Consider the following 14,272-nt stretch of genomic DNA (forward strand, 5'->3'; position numbering starts at 1 on the left):
CAGTGGGAAGCCTGCTTCTCCCTCTCCCACTCCCCCTGCTTGTGTTCCCTCTCTCATTGCCTCTCTCCCTGTGTCAAATAAATAAATAAATAAAATCTTAAAAAAAAAAAAAAAAAGAAAAGAGATTGGTGGGTAAATAGCAGGTCTGTCACCCACAGATTGTTACCTGCCTTATCACTGTAAATAATACAATGAATATCCTTGAATTTGTTTTTAAGTGCATGTAAAACTATATTTGTAGGATAAATTCTTTTTTTTTTTAAGATTTTATTTATTTATTTATTTGAGAGAGAGAGAGAGAGGGAGAGGAAGAAGCATACTCCCCCCTGAGCAGAGAGCCTGATGCTGGGCTTGATCCCAGGACCCTGAGATCATGACCTGAGCCGAAGGCAGATGCTTAACCCACTGAACCACCCAGGCACGCATGTAGGATAAATTCTTAAAAGTGGAACTGCTGAGTCAAAGATATGTGCATCTGTTATTTCAATGTTGCTTAATTTGTAATGTCTCTGTTAAGGGATGTGATGGGACCAAATGAAGAAGCCTCCTTGGGCATATTCACCTAGGCAGTATTATTATGTATTAGAGCTACCAGTCCATCCCCCATAGCTAGACTCCTAGATTAACAAAGTTAAGAGAAAAGCTCTTTGGTTAGCATAATCATTTGCTGTATGATGCATTCATGTCATGGGAATCAAGCAAATGAGGGTCCAAATTCAATCAGAGAGAGGGAAACTTTGATAAAGATTTTATAAATTCTAAAATATAAAAACTTCCCAAGTCTCTGTGTAATTTCTTATTTCTTTTTTTAATAATAATTTTTTATTATGTTATGTTAGTCACCATACAGTATATCCTTAGTTTTTGATGTAGTGTTCCATGATTCATTATTTGCGTATAACACCCAGTGCACCATGCAATATGTGCCCTCCTTAATACCCATCAGCGGCCTATCCCAATCCCCAACCCCTCTCCCCTCGGAAGCCCTCAGTTTGTTTCCCAGAGTCCATAGTCTCCTGTGGTTCATTCCGCCTTCTGTTTACCCCCCCTTCATTCTTCCCTTCCTTCTCCTACCAATCTTCCTGCTATTTCTTACGTTCCATAAATGAGTGAAATCATATGATAATTGTCTTTCTCTGCTTGACTTATTTCACTTAGCATAATCTCCTCTAGTCCTGTCCATGTTGCTGCAAATGTTGGGTAATCGTTCTTTCTGATGGCCGAGTAATATTCCATTGTATATATGGACCACATCTTCTTAATCTAGTCATCTGTCGAAGGGCATCTCGGCTCCTTCCACAATTTAGCTATTGTGGACAATGCCGCTATGAACATTGGGGTGCATATGGCCCTTCTCTTCACTATGTCTGTGTCTTTGGGGTAATTACCCAGTAGTGCAATGGGTGGGTCATAGGGTAGCTCAATTTTTAACTTTTTAAGGGACCTCCACACTGTTTTCCAGAGTGGCTGTACCAACTTGCATTCCCACCAACAATGTAGGAGGGATCCCCTTTCTTCACATCCTCTCCAACTTTTGTTTCCTGCCTTGTCCATTTTTGCCATTCTAACTGGCGTAAGGTGGTATCTCAATGTGGTTTTGATTTGAATTTCCCTGATGGCTAATAACTTTGAACATTTTTTCATGTGTTTGTGTAATTTCCTATTTCTATCTGGTTTTTATTACCAGGAACAAAAGTGCTAGGATAAAAAGTTTTGGATAATGTTTTTGAAGGGACCTTGACTGATACTTTGCAAAGCCATGATGTGTACCACTATTCATAAGTTTGACTTTGTGCTCTGTGAACCCATCTGAGGAAGTAATGTATACCCATGGGCTTGCAGAGATTGGTTTACCTATCAAGAGGATGAGTTTTATCAGGCATGAGTGGAGAGGAGTGATGAATAAATATAGAGAGGGCAAAAGAAAGCCAATACACTGATCTGTGGCCTCTCAACCCATCTGCCCCAAGAAGGCTGGGCAGAGACTGGCAAAGTGCAACAGGGCAGCAGCTTTTCTGGAGACCTCATTATAATTGATAATCAGATCTCGATATGATAAAGTTTTTCCTCTACAGTCTCCTTCTGTCAGTTGTATCTATTTTGATGGAAGATCAGTGATTTTTAAAGAAAATAGTAAGCTCAAACTGCCATTAGGAAATATTCTGTATGTAATTTTTCTAGTTTAAATGATAGATTATATTGCTCCATCTACTCTCTTGTCTAAGTTCTAATTGTGTATCCTTGCAAGATCGCTAACCAGGGAATAGAAATTTGGTTCATGGGATAATATAAGTTATAAAAACATTCCAAATATCTCTAAAATGGTACAGGTTTTTCAGTGTGTCCACATTCTTAACACCCCTTTGGGGTTGGGAAAGGTGGTTTTATCTTCATTTACGTATTAGGAACCTAAGTTTAAAGAGGTTGGATTTTGCTTAGTATCCCTTGACTGGACCTAGGATCCCAGTCTTCTGGCTCCGAATATACTCTTTGCCTTATACCATTCCAAGCTTACTCTTTGTGGAAGGAACAAATTCAAGACTTGATTCTCACCAACTGAGCCAGCTGACCTGATTGGCCACAGTGGGAGAAGAAAGGGAAAAAGAATGTGATTCTTGTTACTTTTCTCGATGTCCTGAAACAGTAACTGAAGTCATATTATATATTTGTTTCCGTGGGCTAGAGAGATTCTGGTAAGAGCATTTGTTGCCAGACGCTCTATTGTTTTGAATCAGTGTTGGAAACTGGGCAGTTTCCAATTTTGTGACTCCTCTCAATTTAAGAATGCCATCTGGTGGTGGTGGCTAGAGTTGACTTGTCAGTGTCTCCTTGCTTATAATTATGAAAGTTCCTGAGTTGAAAGTGCCTAATCAGAGGCACTACTGTTATGGTATTTTTTGAGTTCTCATCCCTCCAGGATAAAAATCCAACTTGTCTGTAAATACAGAAGTGTCCCTTTTTTTGTTTGATGCCCCAAAACTCATATCTTACCTCATATTCTCTTAAGTTGTTGGTCATGATCCATTAGTGGATGATGAAATCACTTTAAAGGTTGAGACACCTCCGAGTTTATGGCTCAGAGATTTATATCTTTAATCAATGTTTTTCAAACTGTGGATCAGAACTCATTAGTGGATTGTGAAATTGAGTTAGTGTGTTGTAGCCATTATTTTAACAAATAGAATAGAAACGAAAAATATCAGAGTGGTTCTCAAAAAGTAAGGTTAAGTAGGTCTTTTATTTTGTTATACATTTACATGTGTGTGTATGCTGGGTCACAGTTTAATAAAATATTTCTTATTTGGATTGTAGCCAAGCATATGAAATCTAATTATTATAATAGCCCCATCTACTGGTGCATAAGGATATTGCCACTGAAGGATTTTAGGATGATAGTGGCCTTTGGTTATTTTTATGCTCTGTGCCTTTTTATGGACTTTTCCTTTGTGATTTCATAGTACATATGGATTTTTTTCTGAATAATAATATTTATCATTAACACATATCTAGATTCTTTCTGATCAATACCAGATGCAGGATGTATTAGAAAAATCTGATCATTTGATGGCCGAGGCAAAAGATCTGTTTGTTGATTTTCCCCGTAGGCGCACAGGTAATGTATTTCATTCAAACAAAAGCTTTTTTTTCTTATTAATCATAGCCCACAATGGCTGTTTGGAAGAATTTGAAATCTTTTTGGGGGGCATCACATTATTTATAGTATAAGTAGTCTAGAGTGGATAGCATACAGGAGTTTTTAGGCATAGACTCATTATAATTTGTTTGCTTTTCACTAAGGATATAAACTATTACAAATTACAGAGCTAAGCAAAGGTAAATTGTTATTATTTACTAGTATATCTTATGGTGCAGTGTATAAGATTTTATTGTAAATATGACTTAATTTCTAGTTTATTAATGTTAAGTTACCATATAAAGCATCTGTATTTATATATAACTTGAGTAAAGCTTAATTTGAAGCCTAAAGCTACTTCAGTCTCCCTCTGACAGAAACTTTGCCTCTTCTCAGATACATAGCATTATTCACTTTAATGTGTATATAACCCATTGTTTATTTTAGTCCCTAAAAATGGATATAAACTAAGGATATAAACCTGTTTAAGGTTTAAATCCTGGCTTAACCATTTATAGTGTGACTCTGGGCCATTTGCTTCATGTTTCTGAGTTTCAGTTTACTGATCTATGAAATAGTAATAGTAACAACCTCATCAGATTTTGTGAGGGTAAATGATTTAATATATGTAAAAGCGTTTAGAACAGTGCCTGGCATATAGTAAGCATTATATAAGTGAGAGCTGCTGTTATTATTATCTAAGAATTTCATGTGATAATGTGAACCTATGGCAGTGTATAGGGCTTGTAAAGTCAATTTAATTAAATATAGTAAGATCATCACGGCTTCTTTTCCTTCTGCAGGGTTTCCAAATGTAACTATGGCTCCTGATTCCTCTCAGGGTCCCATTGTGGTAAATCAAGACCCTGTCACGCAAGCCATTCTCAGTGAATCCATCACGGAGCCTCAGGTAATGTGCTGTCCTTATAGCCATCAGGCTTTTTTTGAAATTGTATTGTGGTAAACATTTCAAAAGCTTAAATGTCAACAAATACCAAGTATGGTTGCTAGAATTGTTCTTACTCAAGCATATTGTACTTTCGGTGAGTAATGTTTTTACCAAACAAGACAGGACTGGGTAATAATAGTTACCATTTATTGTGTACTTACCTATGAGGTAGGTAGTATCATTACCTCCATTTAGCAGATAAAAAAACTGAGGTTCAGAAAAAGATTAACATAGTTAGTTAGCATCAGAGATGGCACTCAGATCAAGGCTCCATCTGCCATTATGGAAACAGTGGGGAGTCTTTTCACTTTCACTTTAGAGTCAGGTTTATCTGTGTTTACATTCTGTTAGTACTAGCTGTTGGATCTTCAGTTGATTTCTTAAGGTATCTGAGTTGGCTCAGAATATTTTTTGTTTTGTTTATTTTTATTAAATGGTAATAGAATATACTTACTATGGTTGTTGTGAGGATCAGCTGAGATAAGTTATGCAAAGTGCCTAGTGTAATTCCAGATACTAGTTCTTCATTAAATGTTAGTCTCATCTAATAGTGTGTTTAGAAAGTAGCTACCCAGGAAACTTGGAATTTATTGACCAGTTGCATGGGAAAATTTTATTATAGTAGTACAATGTTAATTAGCTATATCCTAACCTAACTGAAACTCTTAATCAAAATGTTTAAAATTTTGTAATGGGAAACATTTTTTAAAAGTTCATGAAGAATCGAATATTAATATAAAACAACTTCTTAGGACTGACTAGAACTCAATACCTGTTCAGTGCGATTTCATGTTATTTACATGGCCTTGAAAAAAAGAATCATCAACTAGAGGAATGATCCTAGGGAATTACAAGATCCAGAATCATTAAAAAAAACATTTTAAGTCTGCTGTTTTCTGCTTACAAAGGCAATTAAGTAGAATACTTCATGTTTTAAATAGCCAGAACCCACTAGCCATATCTCCAGCCAAAAGCCATTATGTTTTGGCTCTTATTAAAAATGTTAGCTTTCAGATAATCATGGTCTCTGTTACGGGCTGGGGGAATGGCAAGAGCTGCGGCTAGAGAGACAGGGAGGAGCTAGGTAATGAAGGGCTAAAGAACCAGAAAGTGAGAGGAGAGCCACCAAAGGATTTTAGGAAGTGTAGAGTCATGATGAAATTAATTGTAGAGTAGAAGAAGGCTTTGGGAGGAACAAGACTGGTGAGAGGATCTGGTTAGAAGACTGAGGTTAGAATTTTAGTGAGACATGGTGAGGGCCTAACCTAAGAAGTGGCAATAGAAAAGGACGTAGAGGGGAAGAGGGATAGGGCTGAGAGCTTAAAAAGGGATAGAATTGACAGCATTTGGTAGCTGATTGGATGTGACAGATGAGAAAGAAGGATTACTCCCAGTTTGCTGGCTTGAGCATCTCAGTAGATGGTGATGCTGTTCATGGTCTTAGGTATTATGGCAGATAAAAGGCTTCTGAAGGAATGATAAGAGAGGTTTATTTTGGATATGTTGAGTTTATGTGTGTGGGATGTCTGCTAAGAATATCTTTTAGGCAGTTGGATATAATTGTCTTCGGCCCCTGAGAAATTTTGGTGAAGATAGGTATTTGAGAATTCACAGCATTTGACTTGTAATTGCAGCTTTGGAACTAGATACAGTCATTCTGAAAGGGAGTCAGATGAGAGGAGAAAAGGTCCAAAGGTAGGACCTTGACTCCCATCAGATATTAAGAAAGGGCAGAAAGAAAAGAACTGATAAAGGAGATTGGGAAGGAGCAGCCAGAATAGAAGAAAAACCAGGCAAATATGGTATCTTGGCAGCTAAAAGGAAGAATGTATCAAGAAGATCTTGAAGGAAAGAAAGGAATTTTCATTAATGTCCAATGAATCAGAGAAGTAAGGGAAGGCAGAGACTGAAAAATATCTATTTGATTTAGGAACAAATCAAAAAAGGAAGTTGACCTTGTGGACAGCAGTTTGAGTGGAATGGTAGGGCAGAAGCAAAGTTGTAGAGCATACGTGGTAAATGACAAGTGGGGGATGACTCTTTGAAGAAGTTTGGTGGTGAAAGAGAGAAAATACGCTGAGAGAGACTTGTTCACATTTAAATGTGGATGAGCTGAAGTCCATATGGAGAGGTTGAAGATGCAGGACAGGTAAGGGGCACTTAATGGAGTGGAAGGAGATGAGAGGGTTTAGGTCCTAGAGCACTTGCGGAGATGTTAGCGGTAGAAGGAGGGACCTCTCTATTAGAATGACAAAAAGAAACAAAGGATGAGTGTACATATAACCAACTTGTGTTTTTCTTTTTATTGTTATGTTGAGAAAGGCTCTTAATGAAGTAGATGATGACGAAGAAGGAACTGTTAACAGCCAGTCTGAAGAAAGTCAGAATGAATTGGATAACTCTCTAAACTCTCAGTCAAATACGAACGTAGATAGGTATGTATATATGACGTAAATATCTACAGGGCTTCCCTTTGTTCCAAGACCATTTCTTTTGTTTCCCAGCTTCACTGAGATATAATTGACATATAATATTGTGTAAGTTTAAGGTGTGCAATGTGTTTATAATATTTCTACTTGTGGAACTTAATGATGTTTTGTGACCTAATGTATGATTAAATTTTTGTGAATGTTCCATTTGTGTGCTTAAGAAGAAGGTATATTCTATATTAACAAGGTATAAAGTTCTATGTGTATATCCTTAAGATCTGCTAAAATTGATGATGTTTACTTATTCTGTGTCTTTGCTTATTTTCGTCACTCTCTTATATTGAGAGTAGTAATTTAAAATCTCTGTTAGTGTGTTTCTTTTTTTCTTTGCATATGATGTTCAAGTATATTTAATTCTGTTTGAAGTTAAATACCTCCATCCTGATTGATGTGTTTTTTGGTACATAGATATCCATAAGGATTGTATTTTCATTGTGAATTATGGCTTTTAGCATTATGAAGTGTCCTTTGTCACATTTAATGCCTTTTGGTTTCAGTTCCACTTTGTTTGTTATCAGGAATGAAACCTCTGCCTTCTTGTTTCTAATTGCCTGGTTCATCTTTGCTCATTCCTTTATTTTAGCTTTTCTGAATTACTATGTACTAGGTGTATCTTTTGTATTCTACATAGAGTTGGGTCTTGGCTTTTTAGCCAGTTTGAAAAAAAGTTTTTTAATTGGTGAAGTAAGCTTATAATATTAATTGATATGGTTGATGTGTTTGATGTCAACTTCATCATATTATTTTATAGTATTATGTGTATTATTACTATGATTATAGTTTTCCTTCTCTATGTAGTATTTTCTCTCTTTTCTTAAAAATTTCTTTTGGTATTTAGGAAGTTTGTAATTTTGTTCTGGCTGCTTGCCTTTATATCTACCTTTTTTAGAGCCATTTCGTCCCCTGTTTTTTTTAACCTTTTACTCTCAGGTGTGTTGGCTTTAAATGGTGTTCTTTGACTTCTACCTATGGCCTATGCAACAAATAATTTATTCCATATTCTCATTCTTTCCCTTTTTCTGTCTGTCCTTCTCCTCTTTTAGCTGCATTTTTTTGCTTTGACAGGACATAAAACATTTACATATTGTTCTTCCCTGTGTATTGCCATTTCTGTTTCAGTCTTGGAGCACAGTTAAATATATTAAATGCTATCATCAGTCCATTTGTGATGTTTCCCTAGTTAACCCTTGATTGGATCACTCATTTAGACAAAGCTCATACTGTAGGGTTTGTGAATTCTATTCTTTGACTTCTTGAAAGCTTAAAAGTTTTCCTATAGCTTTGATATTTGAAGGACAGCTTGGCTGGATATAAAATCTTTGATACTTTTTTTCCTTAACTTTCTTGAAAATGTTCCTCCACTCTTGGTTTCCTTTGAATGTTGCTTTGACAAGTCTGATGCTAGAATAATTTTCTTGCCCTTACAAATAATTTGGCATTTTAATGTATTTATTTCTTTTATATTTAAAATTTATTTCTTTTGTCTTTAAAATTTAAACATTGCAAAAGCTGTATCTTGAGTTTACCTTTTCAGGTCAGGTTTTCCAACACAGTTGGCTTTTTTGTGTATAGATTCAGTTCTTTTCTTTTTTTCTTTTTTTTTCCTGGGAACTTTCCTTGGGTTTTGGTTTCAAATCTTAGTCTGATATCATTGTTTTTTTTTTCTTTTTTCTTTTTCAGATATTCCTTTTATATACATAAAAGTGATATTTCTTGTTTTCTATTTCAAGTACTTTCTAACCTTTTTTATTCTTTATTTTTTATTGTTGTTTTCCTCTAATTCTTCAATCTTCCTTATTAAATGTTTATTTAACAATTATCTGTTGGACACATTGTAATTTAATCTTTATTTCTGAGTTTTTCTTTTTCTTTGTATTCTTTCCTGAGTTCAATCAATTCTTCTTTTGTTCCTTGTTTTTGTCCATCTCTGCTCTTAGTTTTGGAACTTCTGATTCAAGATATATATCTCCAAATGCTTGTTTAAGTGTATTGAATTCCATTTATAGTGTTTTGTTACAGTTTTCTTCTGCTTTTTCTTGGGAGGGGAGAAATTTTTATTAGCTGGATTATTTCAGTTAGATTTTCTATTTTGTTATACTGTCTTGTATGGATGTAGACTATTTTACTTTGTACATTTTGTGGAGAGGGTTGGGAGTTTGGGGTAGGTCTTCTCTCAATTATAGTGAAGCACAGTTATTTTAATGGGTGCCTTCTTTTTTTTTTTTTTTTTTAAGTATCAGCAGGTGAAAGTTGGTTTGTCCTCCAGTACTGTTCGTTTTTATCTTGAACTGTTCTCCCTAGTTAAGCATGTTAAGATAATACACTTTTTTTTGTTTTTTTTTTTGTTTGTTTTTGTTTTGCCTTCAGCACTCAGCCTCCTAAGAACTCTTTTTTCTTCCTGTTCACATTAGGTGATGCCTTTCCAAGACCTACCACCTTGGGTTCTACACATTTCTTGGTAGTATTTTGACTGCCCAGGTTCGGGGCGTGTGTGTGTGTGTGTGTGTGTGTGTGTGTGTGTGTGTGTGTGTGTGTTTCCTTCCTTTTTAAGTATTTGCATACTAGAGTGGACTTTTTCTTTCTGGAGGTGATTTTGTCACCATTAGGCTCTCTGCTTTCTTCCTTGCGTGGTCATTTTCAAATGCCCTCACTTCCTGCTAGGGTTTCAGACAGGAGCTCGAGAAATATCTTTGCTGGAGTTTAGCGTGCATTTTTCTACTTATAGGTAATTTGAAGTTAGTAGTATTCTCTGTCTTCAAATAGCATAGAAGGTATGGGGTATGTGCTATTTTTGCTCTTCTTGTTGCCCTGTCTTGTGGGTTTTGGAGGATGTGTGGAGTGATTCAAATTTAGCTGGTCACTATTTCCTTAAGGACACTTGGAAACCTATATCATTTTTTAAGTACTTTTTCTTTCAGAATCCAAATATAACTAATCTTCTATAATATTGCTTTTATTTTTTACATTTGACTCAAATTATTGTTTTTTATTTGGTTGGCCAGAGTTAGTTTTATCTCATTAGTTGTGTGAATAGGTGGTTTCTAGTTTTGAATACCTTATGTCTCAAAATGTTATTTGTTAACTATTAAACATGAGGTATCAGAAGATGAATTAGACGTGTGATATGGAGACTAAGTGCCTTCTGGTTTGAAAATTTCTATGAATATATGTTCCCGTGTGACCTAAAACAACAGAAATTTATTCTCTCACAGTTCTGGAGGCAAGAAATCTGAAATCAGTTTTACTGGACCAACATCAAAGTTTTGGCAGGGCTACATTTCCTCCAGAGGCTCTAGAGGAGAATCTGTTCTTTGCCTCTTCCAGGTTTTGATGGCTGTAGGTCTTCCTTGGCTTGTGACAGCTGCATCATTCTAATCTCTGCCTCTATCTTCACATCACCTTCCCCTCTGTGTGTATGCTAAAGTCTTCCTTTGCCTCTCTTTTATAAAAATATACATGATCCCATTTAGGGCCCACTCAGGGTAACCTCACATCCCAAGATCCTTAACTTAATCATACCTGCAAAGACCCTTTTTGTCCATTTACAGGATCCAGGGCTTAGAACATGGACATATCTTCAGGTCCTACTATAGTCCACCCTGTGGCCCACATGCAAAATTTATATTCACCCCCATTCCAGTATTCCCCAGTGTCTCAGCATGAACTCAAATTCAGAATCTCATCTAAATGTCATCAGCCCAAACCAGATCTTATCATCTCAAGCAGGTATGGGTAAACTCTGAATAAGATCCATCCTGGGCAGTATTCCTCTCTCTATATGATCCTGTGGAACTAGAAAACAAGTTATCTGCTTTGAAAATGCAATGATGAAATAAGCATAAGATAATTTATAGACATTCCCATTTGAAAATCCATGGAAGAAGGAAGTCACCAGTCCTAAGCAAGTTTGAAACCCAGCAGGGCAAATTCCATTAGGTTTCAAAGCCTGGTAATAATCTTCTGTGGCTTGAGGCTTCACCCTTTGGGTCCATGGCTCTGTCCTTTGTGCCTGTGGCTCTGGCCTTAGCCTCTGTACCTGTGGATTTGGCCTCTGTATTTGCAGCTCTGGTCTTGAAGTCAGTCTTCCTTTTCCTTGAAGCCCATGTTTACAGCTGAATAATTTTATCAGCCTATTTGCTGACTGTAGAATTTTGGGAGTCTGACCCTTCCTTCCTTCCTCCCTTTCAGTCCAAGCTGCAGTATTTCTGCTAGTATAACATTCTCAGAAGACCTTGTGGATCTCCTTTATATATTGTATGCCATTAGACAAGAGGCCCTCCAGAGATCTTGCCTGAATAATCCCATTTTTGTTGCTGGCTTCTACTGAGATCGTTGAGCGAATCCATGAGTCAGACGCCTAATCTCTTCAGATTAGCTAAACGTTGTCTAGCCATACACTTGTCCTTCTCTCCAAGGCAAGTGTAGTGTCTCCTAATTTGAGCATCTTTAGCATTCTTGGCAGGCTGAAAATTTCCCAAATCATCAAGTTCTGGTTCCTTTTGGCTTAATTAATAGTTCTTCCCGCAGTGTGTCTCTTTCCTCCTGCATTTCACTCTAAGCAACAGTAAGAAAGCAGGCTGCACCTTCAACACTTGCCTTGGAAATCTCCACAGCTAAATATCGAAGTTCATTGTTTACAAGTTCTGCTTTCCACACAACTCAGCTGTTTTCTGGAACTTTATATTATTGCCTTTCTTCCAGTTTCCAATAACATGTTCTTCATTTCCTTCTGAGCCCTCACCAGAAGCTCCTTTAATGATCATATTTCTACAGCGTTCCATTTATGATGATAGAGCCTTTCTCTACCGTGCTCCTCACTTCCTCCTGAGTCCTCAGTGGAAGGGTCTGTAACATCCTTATTTCTACCAATAGCCTGTTTAAGGCAATCTAGGATTTTTCTCATATTTACCTAAAAATTCTTCCAGCCTCACCCATTATCAAATTCAGAGCTTTTCCACATTTTTGGATATTTTGTTACACGAGCATCTCATATCCAGGTACCGGAGTCTATTAGTTTTCTGTGGCTGCTGTAACAAATTACCACAAATGTGATGACTTAAAATAACAGAAGTGTATTCTCTCGCAGTTCTGGGGCCAGAAATCTGAAATCAGTTTCAGTAGGCTGAAATCAGGGTGTTTGTAGGGCCACATTCCATCTGGGTGCTCTAGGGGAAAATCCATTCCTTGCCTCTTCCAGCTGCTGGTGGCTGCTGGCCTGCCTTCGCTTGAGTCCACATAACTCCTGTCTCTGCCTCCATCGTCACAGCACCTTCTCCGTCTGTGCGTGTCAGAGTCTCCTTGTGTCTCTCCCTCTTATAAAGATGCACTTGATTGCATTTAAGGCCCATCCAGATAATCCAGGGTCATCTATCTCAACATCCTTCCTAACTTAATCACATCTGCAAAGTCCCTTTTTAGTCAGATAAGGTAACATTCACAGGTTCCAGGGATTCGGTTGTGAGTATCTTTTGGGAGGCCATTCTTAAACCTGTCATAGATAGAATTGTATTATTTTTCTTGTTGTTGTCACATAACCTGACTCTTAAAAGTATAAACATTAGAGACAGTAATGTGAGTTCAGACTGGTTTGGATTTTCCTAACTTGTATAAATACCCTGTTACAACACTTTTCTTAGGATTTATCCTGAAGGTTGGACTTTGAACTAACACTGTCTTAGAGAGGAGTCTTTCTGATGCTTTGATAACTAGCCCCCTTTGAATGGATTGCATTATAGGCCTTTTGCTAAATATATTTTGTAGCAGCTAATGCACAATGCACTGTCCATAATTTGCTTGAAAACAACTCCCTTAGGTTGAGATTTGTGGACCCACTAAATAAGATTTCCCCTTTCCTCTTTTTTTTTTTGTAACAGCTTTATTGATTAGAGTTCACATACCATACAATCCACCCATGTAAAGTATAATATTCAATGATTCCTAGTATATGCAGAGTTATGCAACCTCGAGTCAATTTTATTTTTTTTTATTTTATTTTTTTTAAAGATTTTATTTAGTTGACAGAGATAGAGACAGCCAGCGAGAGAGGGAACACAAGCAGGGGGAGTGGGAGAGGAAGAAGCAGGCTCATAGCAGAGGAGCCCGATGTGGGGCTTGATCCCATTACGCCGGGATCACGCCCTGAGCCGAAGGCAGACGCCCAACGACTGTGCCACCCAGGCGCCCCTCGAGTCAATTTTAGAACATTTGCATTACCCAAAAGAAACCCCGTACTCTTTAATAGTCAAACCCCATTTCCTCCCAAACCCTTCAGTCCTATCTAATCTATTAGATTGATTTATTTTCTATCTTTATAGATTTGCCTATTTTGGACATTTCATATATAGAGAATCATTCAGTATGATTCTCAAAGAGTCATCCATGTTGGAGCACGTATCTCCACTTCATTCCTTTTTATGGTTGTGTGCATGTAGTACATTTTACTTCTCCACGCATCAATTGGTGGACATCTGGGTTGTTTCCACTTTTTTGTCACCTGCCTCTTTTAAGTCTCAGTCCAATTGAGAAATCGATGGAGGAATCAGGTGGTTGGAGATTAAATTATTAGCCTCATCAATGATAAAGATGATGATAGCAAAAGGCTTAGTTCTCTAACTCCCTGCACTGCAGCTCTTCTTCCCTTTCCTTCTCCCTGTTCCCTGAGACTCCGGGCAGAGTCTGCTCCAGTCACTTTACTTCAGTGATGAGCAGAGACTGTGTTCTGAGGATAGCCTCCTTCACAGGAGAGAGAAACCAGAAAGGACCAAGCCATGTACTTTCTCTGGGAGAGAGGAGAATGGGGTCCATACCACAAAACTTCAGAGAGGGCAAACTGCTCCTGCAATTAGGAGCCAAGGTTGGTGGGAAACTGGGAGGAAGATGGAATTATTTCTTCTAACACTTGAGAAGACTGATATTTTAGCTGTCTTATCAGTTAAAGCAAAATGTATTTTTTCTTTGATTATGAATTATTAAAAGTGCCATCAATGAAACATGTAAGCAGTTGAACAGTTTAAATGATAGCATTTATTAATTCTAATATGGCTTGTTGCCCCATAATTTATAGGTTTCTTCACCAACTAAAGGAAGATAATTCTGAGTTAATTAATAAGCTGTGGACTGATATTCAGCAGAAAATAACAACACAGTCACATACCCCTCCGGGAACTCCATCACCTGCCCCTCCATCAGGAGAACAAAAAG

The 14,272-nt window shown here is 37.2% G+C and overlaps 1 protein-coding gene across 3 annotated transcripts in view; it reads left to right on the top strand.

The window, feature by feature from the left end:
* The window catches only part of SPICE1 (spindle and centriole associated protein 1), a 75,837-nt gene that overhangs the window by 24,572 nt on the left and 36,993 nt on the right, over positions 1-14,272 (top strand). For 2 of the 3 annotated variants that reach the window (XM_045785170.2, XM_045785172.2), the window contains exons 5-8: positions 3,511-3,613; positions 4,438-4,544; positions 6,906-7,018; positions 14,136-14,272. In XM_045785170.2, coding sequence (XP_045641126.2) covers positions 3,511-3,613; positions 4,438-4,544; positions 6,906-7,018; positions 14,136-14,272 — 460 coding nt within the window. The remainder of the gene's footprint in view (positions 1-3,510; positions 3,614-4,437; positions 4,545-6,905; positions 7,019-14,135) is intronic. The other variant, XM_045785171.2, reaches the window with a different exon arrangement.

The sequence above is a fragment of the Ursus americanus genome, chromosome 4 (assembly GCF_024610735.1).
Source record: "Ursus americanus isolate L20-20 chromosome 4, mUrsAme1.1.p, whole genome shotgun sequence".
Lineage (NCBI taxonomy): Eukaryota > Metazoa > Chordata > Mammalia > Carnivora > Ursidae > Ursus > Ursus americanus.